Below are 16,438 nucleotides of genomic sequence, written 5' to 3' on the forward strand. Positions count from 1 at the left end.
GTCCCAGAGTGTTCTTAAAAACAACTAGAGCGCTTACTGTCTTCATTATGACAAAAGTATGGCACACCTGAAGCCATCTTGATTGGAATAAACTGGTAACACTTAAAACATTTAATTTAAAAAGGAACACAATGAGGGGGTTCATTTTGCCATAGAAATTATGATTAATGCTGAAGAAAGAAAATGAGGGCACATTTTGAGTGACTTCTCAAATCCTCTTCTATTTCATTAAAAAATTCTGACATGCAGACTGAAACATGCACTTTTAATACCAGGAGCAGACTTCCATGGTGAACAGTAGTTTTACTACAGTGATCTAATGAGAAACTAGAGTGCTAACTTTCAGAATTTATGGCAAATGTGTGACATATCTGAATACCTTCATGATGGAATCAAAGTAAAACACTGAAAGCATTTCCTACTGAGGAGACTGCAGTACATGAGGAAATTAGGAAACTTCATAACAAATAAATCTCCCAAGATGGCCACCGGAGACAAAAGAGCCCAAATGTAGCCCAAAATCACCCAGATGTAGCCCAAATATAGCCCAATGACAGAAGTGTGCAAAACACTTATTATTTTGTGTTTTTGCAGTGTTATATAGTGCAGACTTGTCAGGTATTGGAGTGCTTTACATGAGCATTGGTTACATCACACAAGAACAAATTCATTTTGGTTGTAGACATGGGGAGACTAAGTGATTTGACCAAAATCACACAATGTCGAGCTGAAGCAGAAACTCCAACCTGGTTCCCCAGTTGCAAAGTCTGCAGTTCTGGAAGTAACACCACATCCTCTCCCCTAAGTGCAACATTTAATCAAGTGGTCAACTGGATAAAAAAACATAAAGGTAACAAATAATTTAAAAGTGCTTTGTCGCTATTTGAAAACTCAGAAAATATGTCCTTATTTTAGTCTTTTAGAGCACTAACCATAATTTTGATGCCAATAAGACCCTCTCATATATGTAATTTCTAAAGGAAATGCTCTAGGTATTACAGTTTTGATTACATCAAGATGACGTCAGGCGTTCCACACTTTTGTAATAAATATAGAATGTTAGCAATCTAGTTGTTCATTAGGATACTGTTGAGAGGCAGAGGCCAGGGACACGGACTCTGAAAATTGAAGGCAGGTAGGAGGGTGCAAAGGCAACAATTTAACCACACTGAGCCTGGCAGGAAGGGCCGTGGCAGCACAACAGACTATGGAGGGCAGTGGAAAGGGGGGCAGGGGCAACAAACCAACAATACAGGACTTGCAAGAGAGGCTGTGGCAATGTAATAGACCATTGTGGGCAGAAGGAAGAGGCAATGGTAGTACAACCATACATGCCAACAGACCCGATTCAGCCAGGAAACGTCCAATGTTTTTAAGCTCAAATGGGCTTTTTTTGATCTGTCTCCTGTCTACAATCTCCTCTTTTTCAATGTAACTCAAAGGGGAAAATCAATACCGCAGTTTTTTTTCAAAATCTCCCTCTTACCAAGTTCAAAATGTTCGCAAGTATGGTACATTAGATCATGGAAGGAAATGGGGTAGGGACATGGACTTGGATAACAGAGGACAGGAGGGACATGGAGAGGTGCACCAAACTGACCCTGCAGGGCAGGCATCAGGGTTTGCAGCAGCACAATACACCACACAGGGAATGCGGGACGGGAGTGCAGCACAACAATCCATAGAAAGCAAGAGGGAGGGGACAGGACCATGCACATGGACAACAGAGAACAGAGGGGCAAGAGGCAATGGTAGCTAGCTGACCATAATGGACAGATAGGAGAGAAAGCTGCAGCATAACAGACCATAAAGGGCAGGAGGGACGGATCAGGGGCATTACAATGAAACAGACAAGCCAGGAGGAAGGGAGGGAGTAGGGGTCTGCACATGTAAACAGAGGGCTGGGGGCACGGGGGCAGGGCAGGAGCAGCAAGATAGCCATGGAGGTCAGGCAGGATGGGCACTAGAAGCAAGACACACCATGAAGAGCAACACTGAGACTGTGATGGCATACACACAGACCATGGAGGGAAGATGGGAGGGGGTCAGGGGCAGCTAACTGACCACACAGGGAAGGTGGGAGGGGCCATGGCAGCACAGAAGACCTTGCATGGCAAGTGGGAGGGTTAGTGGCAGCACAATGGCTATGATGGACAAGAAGGAGGGTGCAGGGGCATGCACAAAGGACGATGGAGGATAGAAGGGAGGGTCAGGACCTGTGCACAGACAAGAAAGTTCAGGGGAAGGGGCCTCACAACAGACCGCACGGGGCAGGCAGGAGGAGCAGTTGCAGCACAACAGACCAGGGAGGGCAGAAGAGTGTGGCAGTACAATGGACCATGTAGGACAGGAGGAAGAGGATAGGGGCAATGCATGTGGACAGGCAGGGTGGAGGTGGCAGGGACAGGTTACAGTCATCTGACAATGCTAGGCAGGTGGGAGGGGAGTGGCAGCTCAACAGAACACTCAGAGTAGATAGGAGTGGCAGGTCCATGGAACATGGTGGGCAAAAAGGATGGAGCAGGGGCATGCACAAAGACATCGGAGGGCAGGGGGTAGGAGAATAGGGGCAGCAAGCTAAGCACAGAGGTTAAGCAGGAGGTCAATGATGGGGCATAGAATTGGGCAATGGAGGGCAGGAGGAGGGGACTGGTACATCATACTAAATTGAGGGCAGTGGCAGCACATCAGACCATGCATGGCAGGAGGGAGGAGGCTAGTCCATGGATTCACACAACAGAGGATAGGGAGGAGGGGGATGGGGCAGCAAGCTAACTGTTCATAGAAGGCGGGTATTAGAAACGTTATTGTTTTTAAAACGTGTGTCTGTGCGAACTACTTAAAATATGAACAAGTATGCAGCATAATCTCACTTTTATTCAGGAAGAAGAGGACGTTTGTGACTGTGACTCCGGGCTCACTTGGCAGAAACACCCCCTGACCCTCCACCCCCTATCGCAAAATGTAATGCACGTGAAAAGGGTAGGTGAACACAGTGTTATATAGAACATAGTCCTGAGAGCACGATTGAAAATGAAAACTAGATATAGTGTATGGTATAAACTATGCACCAAAAAGTGTGATATAAGATGAACCGGGAGTGAAATATAATATGCAATACATTGTGCGCAATGGCAGATTCATTGGAGAGCGCAAGATAGCACAGGCACTAGCGCGTGCTATGCGATGTGCGCCTTGGAGTGTAATATGCACAGGGCAGTGTTGTGTAACCTAACTAGTCTCTAAAGTTGTAATATAAAATATGTGCTGGGGAGTGTAACGTTGCATATGCACTGTGACAAAGATATGGATCCCAGATTGTAATATGTATGGCATAGCACTGTGCGTTATAACATAGGCATCGAGGAAGGCACGTTAGATGGGGCAATATAACCCGTGCGAAGACAAGTGTGGCATGACATATTCACGGGGTGGTGTTACAGTGCACATGGGCTAGAGAGTGTCATAGCATATGCACTAGCTGGTGGAATACAACACAGAGGTGTGTGGCACTCGGCAGGCAATGGTGGGTGTAACACAGCATTGGGCTCTGCCAGGAGCGCGCTGTGACTCTCAAGTGATGTTCGTCCCCTTTCCAGAGAGTAAAATAAAAAGTATTACACATCCGGCAGTGGATGTGTGTTTTATTAACCGTGAGGGGGGTTTCTTACATAGTTTTGGTCGAATTTTTGTCGAGTCCCCTTTGAATGGCTTGGTGTGCATGTGTATTAAATGTGCCCGTCAATAGCTACCCATGTTTGTATAAATAAACGACCGGGATTAGGCACGGTAGGGCATCAGACATGTCAGAGCTTCACTAGTGGTGTAAATACATTCCACGTGGATTCATTGTATGCATAGTCGCCTTTTAATGAATATCACTCAAATCGTCATGGTGATAGGTACGTACGGTTTGTCCAGCATGTCCTAGGTGTGTCTATAAATATATATTTTTTAAAAATAATAAAAAACAGTGGCCGGCCCTGGGGATTGGGGTCAAAAAAATATAATTAGGAGACAGGCCCTGGGGGATGGGGTCATCAGCGCCAATTAATTAGAATAAGAAGGGGAACCACACAGCCCCCCTTCTTAAAAAATTAAAATAAATAAAAGACTGGCATCGTGCCGGAGGCCACGCCCCCTCCTTGCAGCACTCTGCAAACGCGCCCCCCTGGCGAGTTGTAAGTTGGGGAATTAATTCCTCTTCAATACTGAGGGTCCCTGAGGGCCAACTAGCCCACCAGGCATCTCCAGTATGCGCCAGGGAGCTGCGCTGCAGACAGGTGTTCTGAGGCCAAGCCCCTTTTTACACCTCTCTGCAACGCAGCTCTGTGGCGCTTACTGGAGGTACCTAGTGGTCTAGTTTGACCCTAGGGACCCTTAGGATTCAAGGGGACTTAATCTCTCAACTTAGAACAGCCACAGGGCGCGTTTACACAGTGGTGAAGGGAGGGGACGGGGCTTGAGGTGACGTGTGCAAACACGCACTATGGCACGTTTTAAATTGGGGATATAATTTCCCTTCAATACTGAGGGCCCCTGGGGGCTAACTAGCCCACTACGTGCTTCCAGTAAGCGCCACTGAGCTGCATTGCAGAGAGGTGGTCCAGGCTGTGCCACTTTTTACACCTCTCTGCAACGCAGCTCTGTGGCACTTACTAGAGGTACCTAGTGGGCTAGTTGGACCCTAGGGACCCTCAGGATTCAAATGTACTTAATCTCCCAACTAAAAACTGACACAGGGCGTGTTTACACAGTGGTGAAGGGAGGGTACGGGGCCTGAGTTAACGTGTGCAAAAACGCCCTGTGGCCTGTTTTAAGAGGTAGTTTTAATCCCCCTGCCCTATTATATACTAGGGGCTTACAGAGGAGGTCATGCTAATCACAGGGGGACCCCAACGCATAATGTTCCCTAGTGTATGTAGGTGTTTTCACTGTATTCTAAGTGTCTTTTAACATAGCACTGGCTCTAGGACTGGTTAGTCAGACTCAGTTACCACCAGTATCCGTCTGAAAAAGTTGAGGGTACAGGATGATTTTGCAACAAGGATTCTTTCTGCTCTTCTTTTTGTTCTTTCTGCACGTTATCCTTCTTCCTGCACTTTTCTTTGTCTTTGAGGACTTTTGTTGCTTCTTTCTGCACTTCTGTTTTTTTCTTTCTGTGCATGTTTTCTTCTTTCTTCACATGTCCTATATCTGTAGGCATAGTTAGAAATTAGCATTTAAAAAACCTTTGAAATTCACAGAAAAAAACATAGGTTTCAGGCACGTTATAGTTAGGAATTAGCATTTAAAAAACCTCAGAAATTCACTGAAAAAACCATAGGTTTCAGGGGTGTTATAGTTAGCTGGACTTTTCACTTGTACAAAACCATTGAAATTCCCCCGTTATAGTTAGTTCAGCTAACTATAACTCGCGCGCCCGCAATGCACTGCTGATGACGTCACATATTACATCACTCATGACATGGTCAGTGACATCACTCATGACATCACTGATGACATCTCACATGACATCACTGATGACATCATCCTTGTGATAGAGTGGCAGACCTCCTCTCACCCTAACATAACCTTTGATCAACACATTCAAAAATAGAGACTAAAATTTTCAAAACAATGGACATACCAATACCAGTTACAACAACCTCTTCAGTAATTCTAAGATCCACATACACATCCACTCATTCACCAACAGTCCTATACAGTCACTCATACATGTACTCACTCATCATATGTACTCGTACACCTATACATCCTGTTACACAATGCCACTCATCCATAGAGTTACTCACACACATAGTCACTCATGCTAATAAAGAATCAAACATACATTTACTTGCATATACAGTTATACACACACCACCACACTTACTTCTAGGGAAACGTACACATACTTAGTCTTTTAAACAATCACTTATAGAAACACATACTTATTCATACAGGAACTCTTTCAATCTCTCACTCACACATATACTCACTTATATACACCAATAGTCACATATACTAGTTTAAAACATATGTAGTTACTCATAAAGACACTATTGTGACAGTCATTCACTCACTAACACACCCATACACACACTCATCCACCCATACAGTCCTGCACACATGCTGTCTTCAACACATACAAACAGTGAGTCACTCATTCATGCACCTATGCACTACGTAATACCCCCCACCGAACCATGCAGACACTCAGACGGATACTCAAAAAAACAACTAATAACCTATATAGACACCCATGTAGCTACTCACCAACCCATGCAGCCACTTATACACAAAGTGAGAGACTGATACAGATATTTACATATTTAAACATTACTCACTAAGCCATGTATTCACTATGATACACTTAATCAGTCAGTTACACAATCAATTTTTCAAAAACAAATCATCCATTTAGACACTTATATACCCATTTATTCTTCCATCGACCTTGAGATATACATATATAAAACATATTTAATTTTCAGAAAAACAGACATTCACTGGATGATGTCATCAGTGATGTCATCAGTGATGTCATTTGAGATGTCATCAGTGGTGTCATGAGTGATGTCACTGACCATGTCATGAGTGATGTAATATGTGACGTCATCAGCAGTGCATTGCGGGCGCGCGAGTTATAGTTAGCTAAACTAACTATAACAGGGGAATTTCAATGGTTTTGTACAAGTGAAAAGTCCAGCTAACTATAACACCCCTGAAACCTATGGTTTTTTCAGTGAATTTCTGAGGTTTTTTAAATGCTAATTCCTAACTATAACGTGCCTGAAACCTATGGTTTTTTCTGTGAATATATATATGTATATGTATATATGTGTGTGCCTAAGAGCAGCATCATGTTAGTTACAATCATCCTGTCGGCTGATTGGTTTCCTTCTTTGCTATGGCTATAAAATCCATGGGTTAAGTCATACACTGTAACTCCCAGTTGGTGTGTCTTCCTTCCCATCTTGGGACTGCAATGAGGATATGAATCTTTGATACATCTTCAGAAAGTGAGAAATTGACCGATGAAGAGGAGGGAATAGTTGGATTATAAATGGTAATCATTCTTTAATCAGTATTGTGGATACATAATTGTGACTGATATTTTCACTCAATATTGTGACATATCTGAGTGGTCACCGCACATGATGCGGTCACTACTATATTGATCAGTCATTAGTACCTCAGGACTATTTTCTATTTTCATTGATCAGAAGCAGCTCTCATAATAGAAAAGATTGGAGACCCCCGATATAAACAGTGCGGTGTCACATAAATGATTAAAATGAATGTAGAAAAAAAATGAAAGGTCATAATATTCAGTAAACACAGGAGAATGGAAATTGTTAGGAAAAAACGCGAGGGTGAGATATACGATGTAAAAAAAGAAAGTGAAGAAACGCTACAGTAGCACTGGGGTGGATGTTAATTTACTCATTAAAAGAAAAAAAACAATGTTGTTGGTTGCAAAATCAAACATATTTAGGGACAAAAGGCAGCAGCAGCTAGGACAAAGGACTTGATAATTAGTTCGTCCGGTTCTGGTTGCATTATTACCAAAAGCCTTTCAATTGCTTGTTTTCTCTTCTCTTTAATTGGGGAATACATTTCATGCTTTTTTTTTAGGTATGACTGACGCTGCTAGAGCTGTGCCATTTCTATAAAAGGCATGCACCTACGGTACGGTGGCCTGAGAGGTACAACAACCTTAAATAGAGCGAGGCCTAGGCGTTGCATGTGCTGACAAGGAACTCCGCGTAAATCCTGCGAGTCTCCGGCAGTCACCGCATCACCGGGCTTCAGGAGGCAGAGACGTCGCCGAGGGTCCCCCAGGCCTTTTCTTTGAACGCAGCACGCAAGGAAGCTAGCAGCCACCTTTAAAAATTGTGACACTTAAATGTTTTATGTTGTTTGTGCTCTGCTAAAAGAAACCTGTGGAAGGGAGGCAGGTGGTGCAGGAGGCGGCCGCAGGGCACTCCAGACTTTGCAAATGTATTTATTAGGAACTCCCAGTTCGCCGCAGGATTGCTCCAGCTTAATGCTTTTTTCTGATAGCGGCTGTACACCAATAGCCAGTATGGCTAGCGAGGCAAAATCATCCTATTTAAGTGGTAAAAAGTGTAAATATTACATTTGTGCGATAAAAGCGGCTATTTAGAGCAATATTTGCAAGAAAAAAAAGCCGAAAGTGATAAAATAAAGTTGGGAGAATTAAAGGAAATGTAATTTTTTTTAACTAAAGCTCCTTACGAGAATAGTCATTTTAAAATAATTTTGGAGCGCCTGGATTTGAATTACTTTTGCCATGTACATGAAACTACACTGGTTCTCTTTTTGGGGTTTTAATCTATTTATGAAGGGTGTATTGATCACTGACTTGTTTCAATCTCCAAAGAGGCTACGTTTTTCAGCTGAGAAGCAGAACGTCGGCTTCTGCATTGAGGCATAAACTGAGAATAACATTCAAACAACAAGCGCGGTCCCGAAAGTGAAAGAGGATCGCGCTGCAGCCAATCTCTTGTCTTTATGGGGTCATGTATTAGAAACACATGGCCCCATAAATTTAAGGAAGTGCTTTGCGACAGACGCAAAGCAGGCAAGTCAGTCCGGGATGGCCGGAACAGAAAGCCAAAGGGAGGCAACCCAAACACCTAATTTCCAATGGCAGGCCACCGTTTAACAAACAGTGACGCCAGCCAATAGAAATGAGGGGCGGGGCTTAAAGCCCTCTTCTGAAAACCCTCTCCTAAAAATTCACTTGCGGAGGCGGCACAAGGTTCTGCCCTGCAACGCACGCAAGACCTAAAAAAGGTTCCCCTATCCAGGAAAATTTGAAGCAGCACACCAATCCAGCATCACAAGGAGCAGTATGGGGACAGTGCTTCCATGTATGGGAATGAATGGTTAAGCCAACCCCACCACAAAGAACTATGCTGACGGCTAACACCAGATAGGAGAAGACCTATTTCAGAGTCAATATCACTATGACGCGAGGAACAGGTCGCGAGTATCTACACCGGGCTGTGTGTTGAAGCCCTGAAGTGTGTTATGGGCGTCTTGCAAGTTGCTGGGTCAATAGCGCCAGCTCGCATCCCCGATGCAACCGCCGGTACCAGGAGCGCCCCTTGCGCAGTGTTTTCTAGGGGAGTAATCACTGCAGCATAAGTTCCAGTGTACCGCATTATGTAGGACCGTAGCACTGCATGGTGATGCTTGTGGCCGGACCGCCACTCGCGCAGGAAAGACAACTATGGCTCTTCTCGCCGTATGGCCAGTGAGGAGCGGTATGACCACACAGGTAAACACTGCCGCTTCGCTGATCTCACGCGAGTGACAGACGGGTGTGGTGGCCCGTCCGCCACACGCACAGGCAGAACAGGCAGAACAGGCGAAGTGCTCCGCACCACAGAGCCAGTTAAGAGCGGTAGAGCCTCACAGATATCCGTTGCAACCCCACGGCCTCACTCGGGTGGCAGACAGTGGTATTGGCCCGTTCGCACTGATGGGGTATAGCAAGCACTCATCACAGATCTTCATCCGCCGACGTTTAACAAATCCTGACAGTGAGGCCCAGCTGCCTCGTGATCGCCGCGGCGCTTGCGTAACGCGCCGTGCCCAGCAGCAGCTCCGGAGAGAGCAGGGACCTCCCGGCAGTGACCACAGGATAACAGCGGATTGGAACCAGCCGTGAGCTTCAATTTTACAGCTTCAGTTCCCGAGACCACAAACTCCAACTAGCCGTAAGTAGTTTGCGGTTATGTCTATTTGGGCAGGATAAATTAAAGGATAAATGCGTCGAGCTGTAGGAGCCTCACACCAGTCAGTGCGGCCATCTTGCTAATGCGCCACCTAGCGCCCCCCCAGTGGCGGTAACTAATCCTAGAATCGTGTGTGCAACTTCCAGCGGCTGTAACTATTCCCAGATTTGCGTGTGCAACCTTCAGTGGCTGTAACTATTTCCAGAATTGTGTGTGCATCCTCCAGTGGCTGTAACTATTCCTAGAATTGTGTGTGCAACCTACAGTGGGTCGAACTATTTCTAGAATCGTGTGTGCAACCTCCTTGCTTCAACCAGGTTTTTGTTTGTAGCCTAAAAGCTACGAAGAAACCGCACATTATAGCTCACCAGTGAAATAAAAAAATATGGACAATCTACAGTGGCACTAGTCACTGTCTCAAGGGTTTTCACTTCTTTCTCATGAGCCATGTATCGCCATACATAGCGTTTACTGTAAAACACTAAAGGTGCACCTGACTGGGCCAGCTAAATGTGAACTACAGTCCAGCTTCCGTAGGATGGTCTTATCTTGCTGAGGATTTCATATATTTTAATTCATCTTTTTGGCAACAGCACCTACAAACTATAAACCGACTGCTTGCATTCAAATTTGTGCAGCACCTAATCTTCTCAAGACCCCTTTATCAATAAGTATACCATTTAAAACGACTTGTTATTTCAATACGAGTCCTAATGTGAATGGTATGCATAGCCATAAAAATAATCTTTACAGGATCCTTGATGATGTGGGAGGGAATAGGGGCGAGTGGGCGTTGATAGGTGTTGCTTCGGTCCTGGCTAACCTTGATACTGCACACAACTGGAGCTCTCCAATCTCACTTACAATTTCAGAGGTGGAAGGGAATGGACTGGTGTTCCAAACTAGAGACAACCGTTTACAGAGTGCGGGGCTGCCCACAGAAACACCATAGAGTGGGGGCAAATGATGGGACTACTATGGACTGCAAAAAACTGGCTGAAACAAGGGGGCTGGATAGACGAATCTGCAGCTGTAACATTGGGAAGGGAAGATCACGGGGTTAAAGGGGTGTGCACCACTGTGTTTGTTGAAAATGCAAATAAAATGTTTTTATAAAAAATAAATCTTTGGATGCAAGCCTGTTCCCACTGTGGGACTTCTTTAATAACGTATGTAAGCCGCCAAGCTGCCACTTCTTAACCTTTTGACTCTTGTCCACCCCCACTTAAGTTCAAAGGGATGGTTGGAGAAATTCAAAATTTCTAAAATATGAAGCAATATGCTTGACTCTAGCTTATAACTTGGTCTTTTTTGCTCCTAATGCATGCTCTATTTTGTCAGTGCATACCAGTGATACCTTACACCTTTGGTGTGTTTTATGTAACAGCCTAGAGTGGACATAGGTATGTATGCCCAGGTGCAAGTCCCTTACTCACTGTGCTACTGGAACCAAGCTACCCCCAACTGAAGAGGCCCAGCCAGGTCAAAAATGATCTTGGGTTGCTTGTGTTCGGTTCAGAGAGGGCCGGTCTTGACAGTTCAGGCTAGACGGTTCCTATTGCCTCAGGACCAAGACTCATTTGCATATGGCTGTGTCTAATCTGAGGTGGCAAGGAGGGCAAAAGAACAACGGGCTGGAATACTACCCAAAGACACTGGCAGGGGTTAGACTTGTTGCAAGTATGCCTTGCATTAACTTTTGTGTGTTTGCTGCTTCAACTGAGGCCAACAATCATTCATACTAGATTCTGTTTCCTCTGCGTCCTCCCACAAATCAAAATAAGGATATAAACTTAATGTTTTCTTCCAATTTTCAATTCTTTGACATTTACAGAGTGTTTTATAATTTTCATTTTTCAATTTAAATTTTTATGAATATGTACTTTATTAATCTGCTAATATTATTTTATTTTATAAACACTTCCTGACCCCCTAAGTAGGCATCGCACACCCACAGGGGGTTCATGAACTAGGGTTAAGAATGAGTCATCTAAGCTAAGTAGATTTACACTTACACACACCTGCACCTTCCTCCTATTATACAGGCACTTTAGATCTAATACTAGGAGAGCAGAGAGGGAAAGGCTCAAACCGGTCACAGACATTTTGCAGTGTGGAGCAAGACAGCCTTGGTCAAGTTCCATTAGTTCATAAATTATTCCAAGCACAACACATACAGACGAGGAAGAGAGGTTGCTTAGAAGGGGGGGGGGGAGGGGGGGGAGGGGGGTTAATCAGGCCCAGTGGTAAAGACATGGTTTAGCAGGGAATAAATGCATAGTCACCGAGCCTTCAAGCAACTACAGTTTCAGGCCAAGGACACAGAAGGCGAATGTGCATGCAGGTAGTCACATTCACAGCGGATGAAGGCAAATGTATGTCAGCACCCCATCATTTTCTCCAGGTAAACACTGCCTGTACGCTATGAATACCAGTCACCTTGTTAATAGTCTCCTGGGCTCAAACACATACACCATACTAATCACAACACACCGCCCATACACACTCTGAAGGGAAGAGCCTCAGTTATTAGGCACTATACATATTTTAGACATGCAAGATCAGATTGCAACCTACCCACAATGGGTGAAGAAAAAAGGCTTGAAATGTACCAAAACGCACAGCACTATGAACACCCTGGGAAGAAAGACCTCCAGCCACCAGGGACTGTATATAATTTACAAGGGCAAAGTCAATAAGCAACTTTCTTACTATGGGTTAAGGTAAAAAGATGTGTAACCCTTTAAAACATTCAGCAGCTACAAAACGTCAGTCATAGCATTACCTCTTATGAGGGAGGGGTAGTAGCCAGTTCATACTGGGTGCACCTTCAAACCAGTAGACATGAAGGTGAACCAAAATAGCAGAGCACCTACAGTGAGCTCAGATTGTTAAGCACACCAGGGTAAGACACTTCTGTCCCTACACCCTGCGCGAAATGCCATTTCAGAGAGCACTTTAAGACTTTTCTTTTACTGCAATACTGGCCATCACACTCACATGATGAGGCTTTCTGTGAAGTGTGAAAAAATGCTACACCAATGAGTGCTTTACATGTTATTGATAATATATCAATAGCATTTATTGTCATGCAGCAGTCTTACAAATAAGAAAACCTACGTGATATGAGGTCAAAACTTTTTTTCTCTTCTGGATTAGTTTTCACTTGGCAGGTTAATAGGTTGAGTTTCGCAGGAGGACCTTTTGCCTAATTCAAGAAAGAAAAATGAAAAACATTCAGTGAAAAGATTCACTAGTTCACAACAAAATCTATTTTATTGTATCTGGGAACAACGAGAAATCAAATGGTATTTTTAACAAAAGAACATTTTTGTTTGCTTTTCAAAAAGAAGAAATGGCCTAGACATGACCAGTAGCTCGCTGGTGAGATCACACATACAGACTCTGGGTTGGGGGCACATGAGCAGCAGATACCGAGGACATACAAGACGTGTGAATTGTAAGAGGTGGCACAGTTTTAGTGGAAGATGCATCGATCCAGAAGGCAGGAGTTTGTGCAGGATAGGTGGGTGCCTACCAGGCATGCTTGAGCTAATTAGCTCAGTGGAGAGTCCATGACTACCTGGACTAGAGTTCGGGCGACATAAGGGCTAAGAGTGTGCGTGCACATCCTTGTGTGAAAAGCAAGAACATCACGAGTGGAAGACACATTCTTCAGCTGGGCAGCTTTTCTAATCTGCAAATTTAGTTTTGTATGTCATATCAACAAGGATGGCTTTATTTTTTCTAATTGCTATTTTTCGCAGAAATATATGTAGTTATTAATGTCATTGATACTATCATATGTGATATCATGGATGCAAACTGTCCGGTCATAAGAAATCTGTTGGTAGTGAAACTAGCAACTGAAGCAGCTTCAACAAGTTTTGGCTTTGTATGATGCCACTGTAAACAGATAAATTAAGGTTGCATCGCTCCCTTGACTAAAGCAAGCTTGTACTTCAGACGTTTTGCATCATTACCCGAAGGGCCCCTTCGATTAAAGTTGTTCTTCAGGGAGTTTTTTATGCTTCAGTAACCATATAGCATGGATAATTCTCCAGTGAAAGAGCTAATCTTGTTGTACCATCTAATGACAACACATATAACGATCCACGCCTACGGGCCAGGGGTGGTGGGATGTCCACCAAATGCTGACTGCAGTTGTGAGCTCCTTGTAGAAAAGAAAGCCTGAACTCTTCATTAACTCCAATTAGGTGTCGCTGCAAGAGGCAGCAAGGTGCTGATTAGCACTTATTGGGGAACATTTGTAGCACAGCTGCATTGAAGTTAAGCAGCCGGGCAGGAAGAAGAGCACCGCCTCTCCTCAAGGCAGGTTTGCTACCTTGAACATGCTGTGCCAAAAAAAGATAATTCTCCTGAAATAAACCTGTAACTAGGCCTGGACAGTAAGCTCCGTTCCATTCTTTGAGTTGTCCGCACTCCACAGAGCACGCATAATTCCGAAAACCTCAGCTCCAAGGAGCTGTTTTTTTCCACGCTCACCAATGTTAAGTTGGCGAGCGTTACCTAGGAAAATACAACACTAGACCACCTTCCAGCAAGATTACTCAACACGGGCAGTCGCGGATGGTCACGACTACTCACGTTGGGAAACCGTCCGTTAGTGTTGAGGAAGCTGTATCTCAAGTAAAAAAACCTACTCGAGCTGCAGAAAAAAGCAGCGCCTGCTTGCGCTGCGCCTGGTGCCGTGCACGCTGATTTTCCAGCATGGGACAAACACCCAGTGCTAAAAATCTGAGCAAACGGTGCTACCCAATGCACTCCACCACTCGGAATCCCGCATAGACGGCAGAGTTTTTCGGTCACTTTGCAGAGTCCACAGCAAACTCCGCGAACTCTGCCCAGGCCTACACGTAACATGATCCAAATATCACCCGTCTCATTCTCCGATAGTACAGACGTGCAGTACTGTCGGTCATTTTAAGCTTGCACCCAAGAAAGGGAAACTAAATTTCATTTCCTCTGGATGTTTGATACACTTGTGCCTGGGCCAACTGCCTAGAACGAAGGTGACAAACGTGTGGCTCATGTTGAATCTAGAAGTCCTGCACTACTGCAGCGGTAGTCCAACAGCCCATGTACGAATTCCCTTCACTGAACGCACTCCTACATATTTAGCATCAGACGGCCATGTGATACCAACAGATGACAAATACTACCTGACTCATGACCGCACTGCAAGAAACGCTTCCTCAGCAGCATTGGACTGTGAAGCATCTCTTGGCTAACTCCACTATTGTACAACCACCCCTGCAGTGTTTCTCACAACATGATGGTTCCTATTCATTAACTATCACCTGGCAAGCCACTGGGCAACTGGAGTCCTACCCAATCGTAATAGCACAACACACCACTGCTTCGGTTGTAATCAACCTCATTACAGCTGTGATATAGAACAAGAAAAAATGCAACATAAACATGGAAGGTCAAGGAAGCACTTCCTGTTTGTCTAAGGCAAAATTTGCTATTGATCACAATGTATTTTTTTTTGATCCACCCAAGTACGAAAATATGTGTCATCCCTAAACGCCTGTTCTTGAAAACAAAAGAGGAAAGGAACATCACACTCCTTGATAAGTACACAGAATTTTTTCTATAAAAGAACCTATTTGTGAGGCCAAAATCCCCAAATAAAAGAGCTGCACTATACATGTTGCCCACACTAATCCTAGGAAATATTATTTGATAATAGCACACATGCACTCAGAGACCAGACTAACAGAAATACACCTTTCAAAATGGTTTCCGTATGGCAAGCTGGAGAGGTGTGGCGCAGCTGCCAGACCAGCTGACTTCGGAGCACAGGGCTCACGGTTCGATCCCCGACTCCGGCGGCAGCTCGGCTCAGCACCATATGACTCTGGGCAATAGCTCACTTAATTTCCACGACAGCCCCCAGCGCCTTGAGACATATAGGGGTTGAGTAGTTTGCGCTTCACAAATGCCTGATTTATGACAAATGAGGGCTCGAAAAATCATAAAAATGTCACTAGTCCTGCAAGTCTAGTAACTAAAAACATCTACTCGACCTAACTGTAATGCACTTGACCTCTGTCTCTGAAAGCTGAGCAAATGTGACGAGTTAACAAGATATAAAGGCATTTTCATTTCTCTTTCACTTGGTGAGCAATAAAGAAGTCTATAAATCGTGTTATCTTGTAACATTTGCTCTGCTTTTAGAGGAAGAGGTCAGAAGTCAGTTTGTCTTCCTGCTCGCCAAAGAGGCAGGAGTAGACCTAAAAATAGCTTGTTCTAATTAAATCTGGCTCGCAAATGCGAGCGGGCAAGTGGATTTTTCAAGCCCTGCTGGATGGACGATTCATGTAAACTCTTTTAGAGTGATGGGTGATCTAAGTGTAAAAATAAAAGAGTAGTGGAACTGTGACTATTGCCTGAACGCAGTGGCATCTGAGTAAGGAAACATTACCCAAAGGTCCCCTATATTTGCTACACAGTCAGCGAAGCTTGGATTTTTCACAATTCCTATGACTTCTGATGTAATATTGATGTCAGCACTCCCACTCTGAAAATTGCTCCAGCACCACTGGTGCTAAGGTGCTGAACTATGTCCCCAAGTCCAGTTTTAAAACAAATTCTTGCAAGTATTCCCAATCACATTCCAGGTGACCCTTCCAAGTATTTTTTCCTGAAGTTTACTTTTT

General features: G+C 44.3%; 1 protein-coding gene across 5 annotated transcripts in view; it reads right to left on the reverse strand.

Moving 5' to 3' along the window:
• ASAP2 (ArfGAP with SH3 domain, ankyrin repeat and PH domain 2) overlaps positions 1-16,438 on the reverse strand; it is a 1,162,669-nt gene that overhangs the window by 675,680 nt on the left and 470,551 nt on the right. For all 5 annotated transcript variants that reach the window (XM_085610735.1, XM_085610732.1, XM_085610734.1 and 2 more), the window contains one exon: positions 12,873-12,960. In XM_085610735.1, coding sequence (XP_085466861.1) covers positions 12,873-12,960 — 88 coding nt within the window. The remainder of the gene's footprint in view (positions 1-12,872; positions 12,961-16,438) is intronic.

This window comes from Triturus cristatus, chromosome 6 (assembly GCF_964204655.1).
Source record: "Triturus cristatus chromosome 6, aTriCri1.1, whole genome shotgun sequence".
NCBI lineage: Eukaryota > Metazoa > Chordata > Amphibia > Caudata > Salamandridae > Triturus > Triturus cristatus.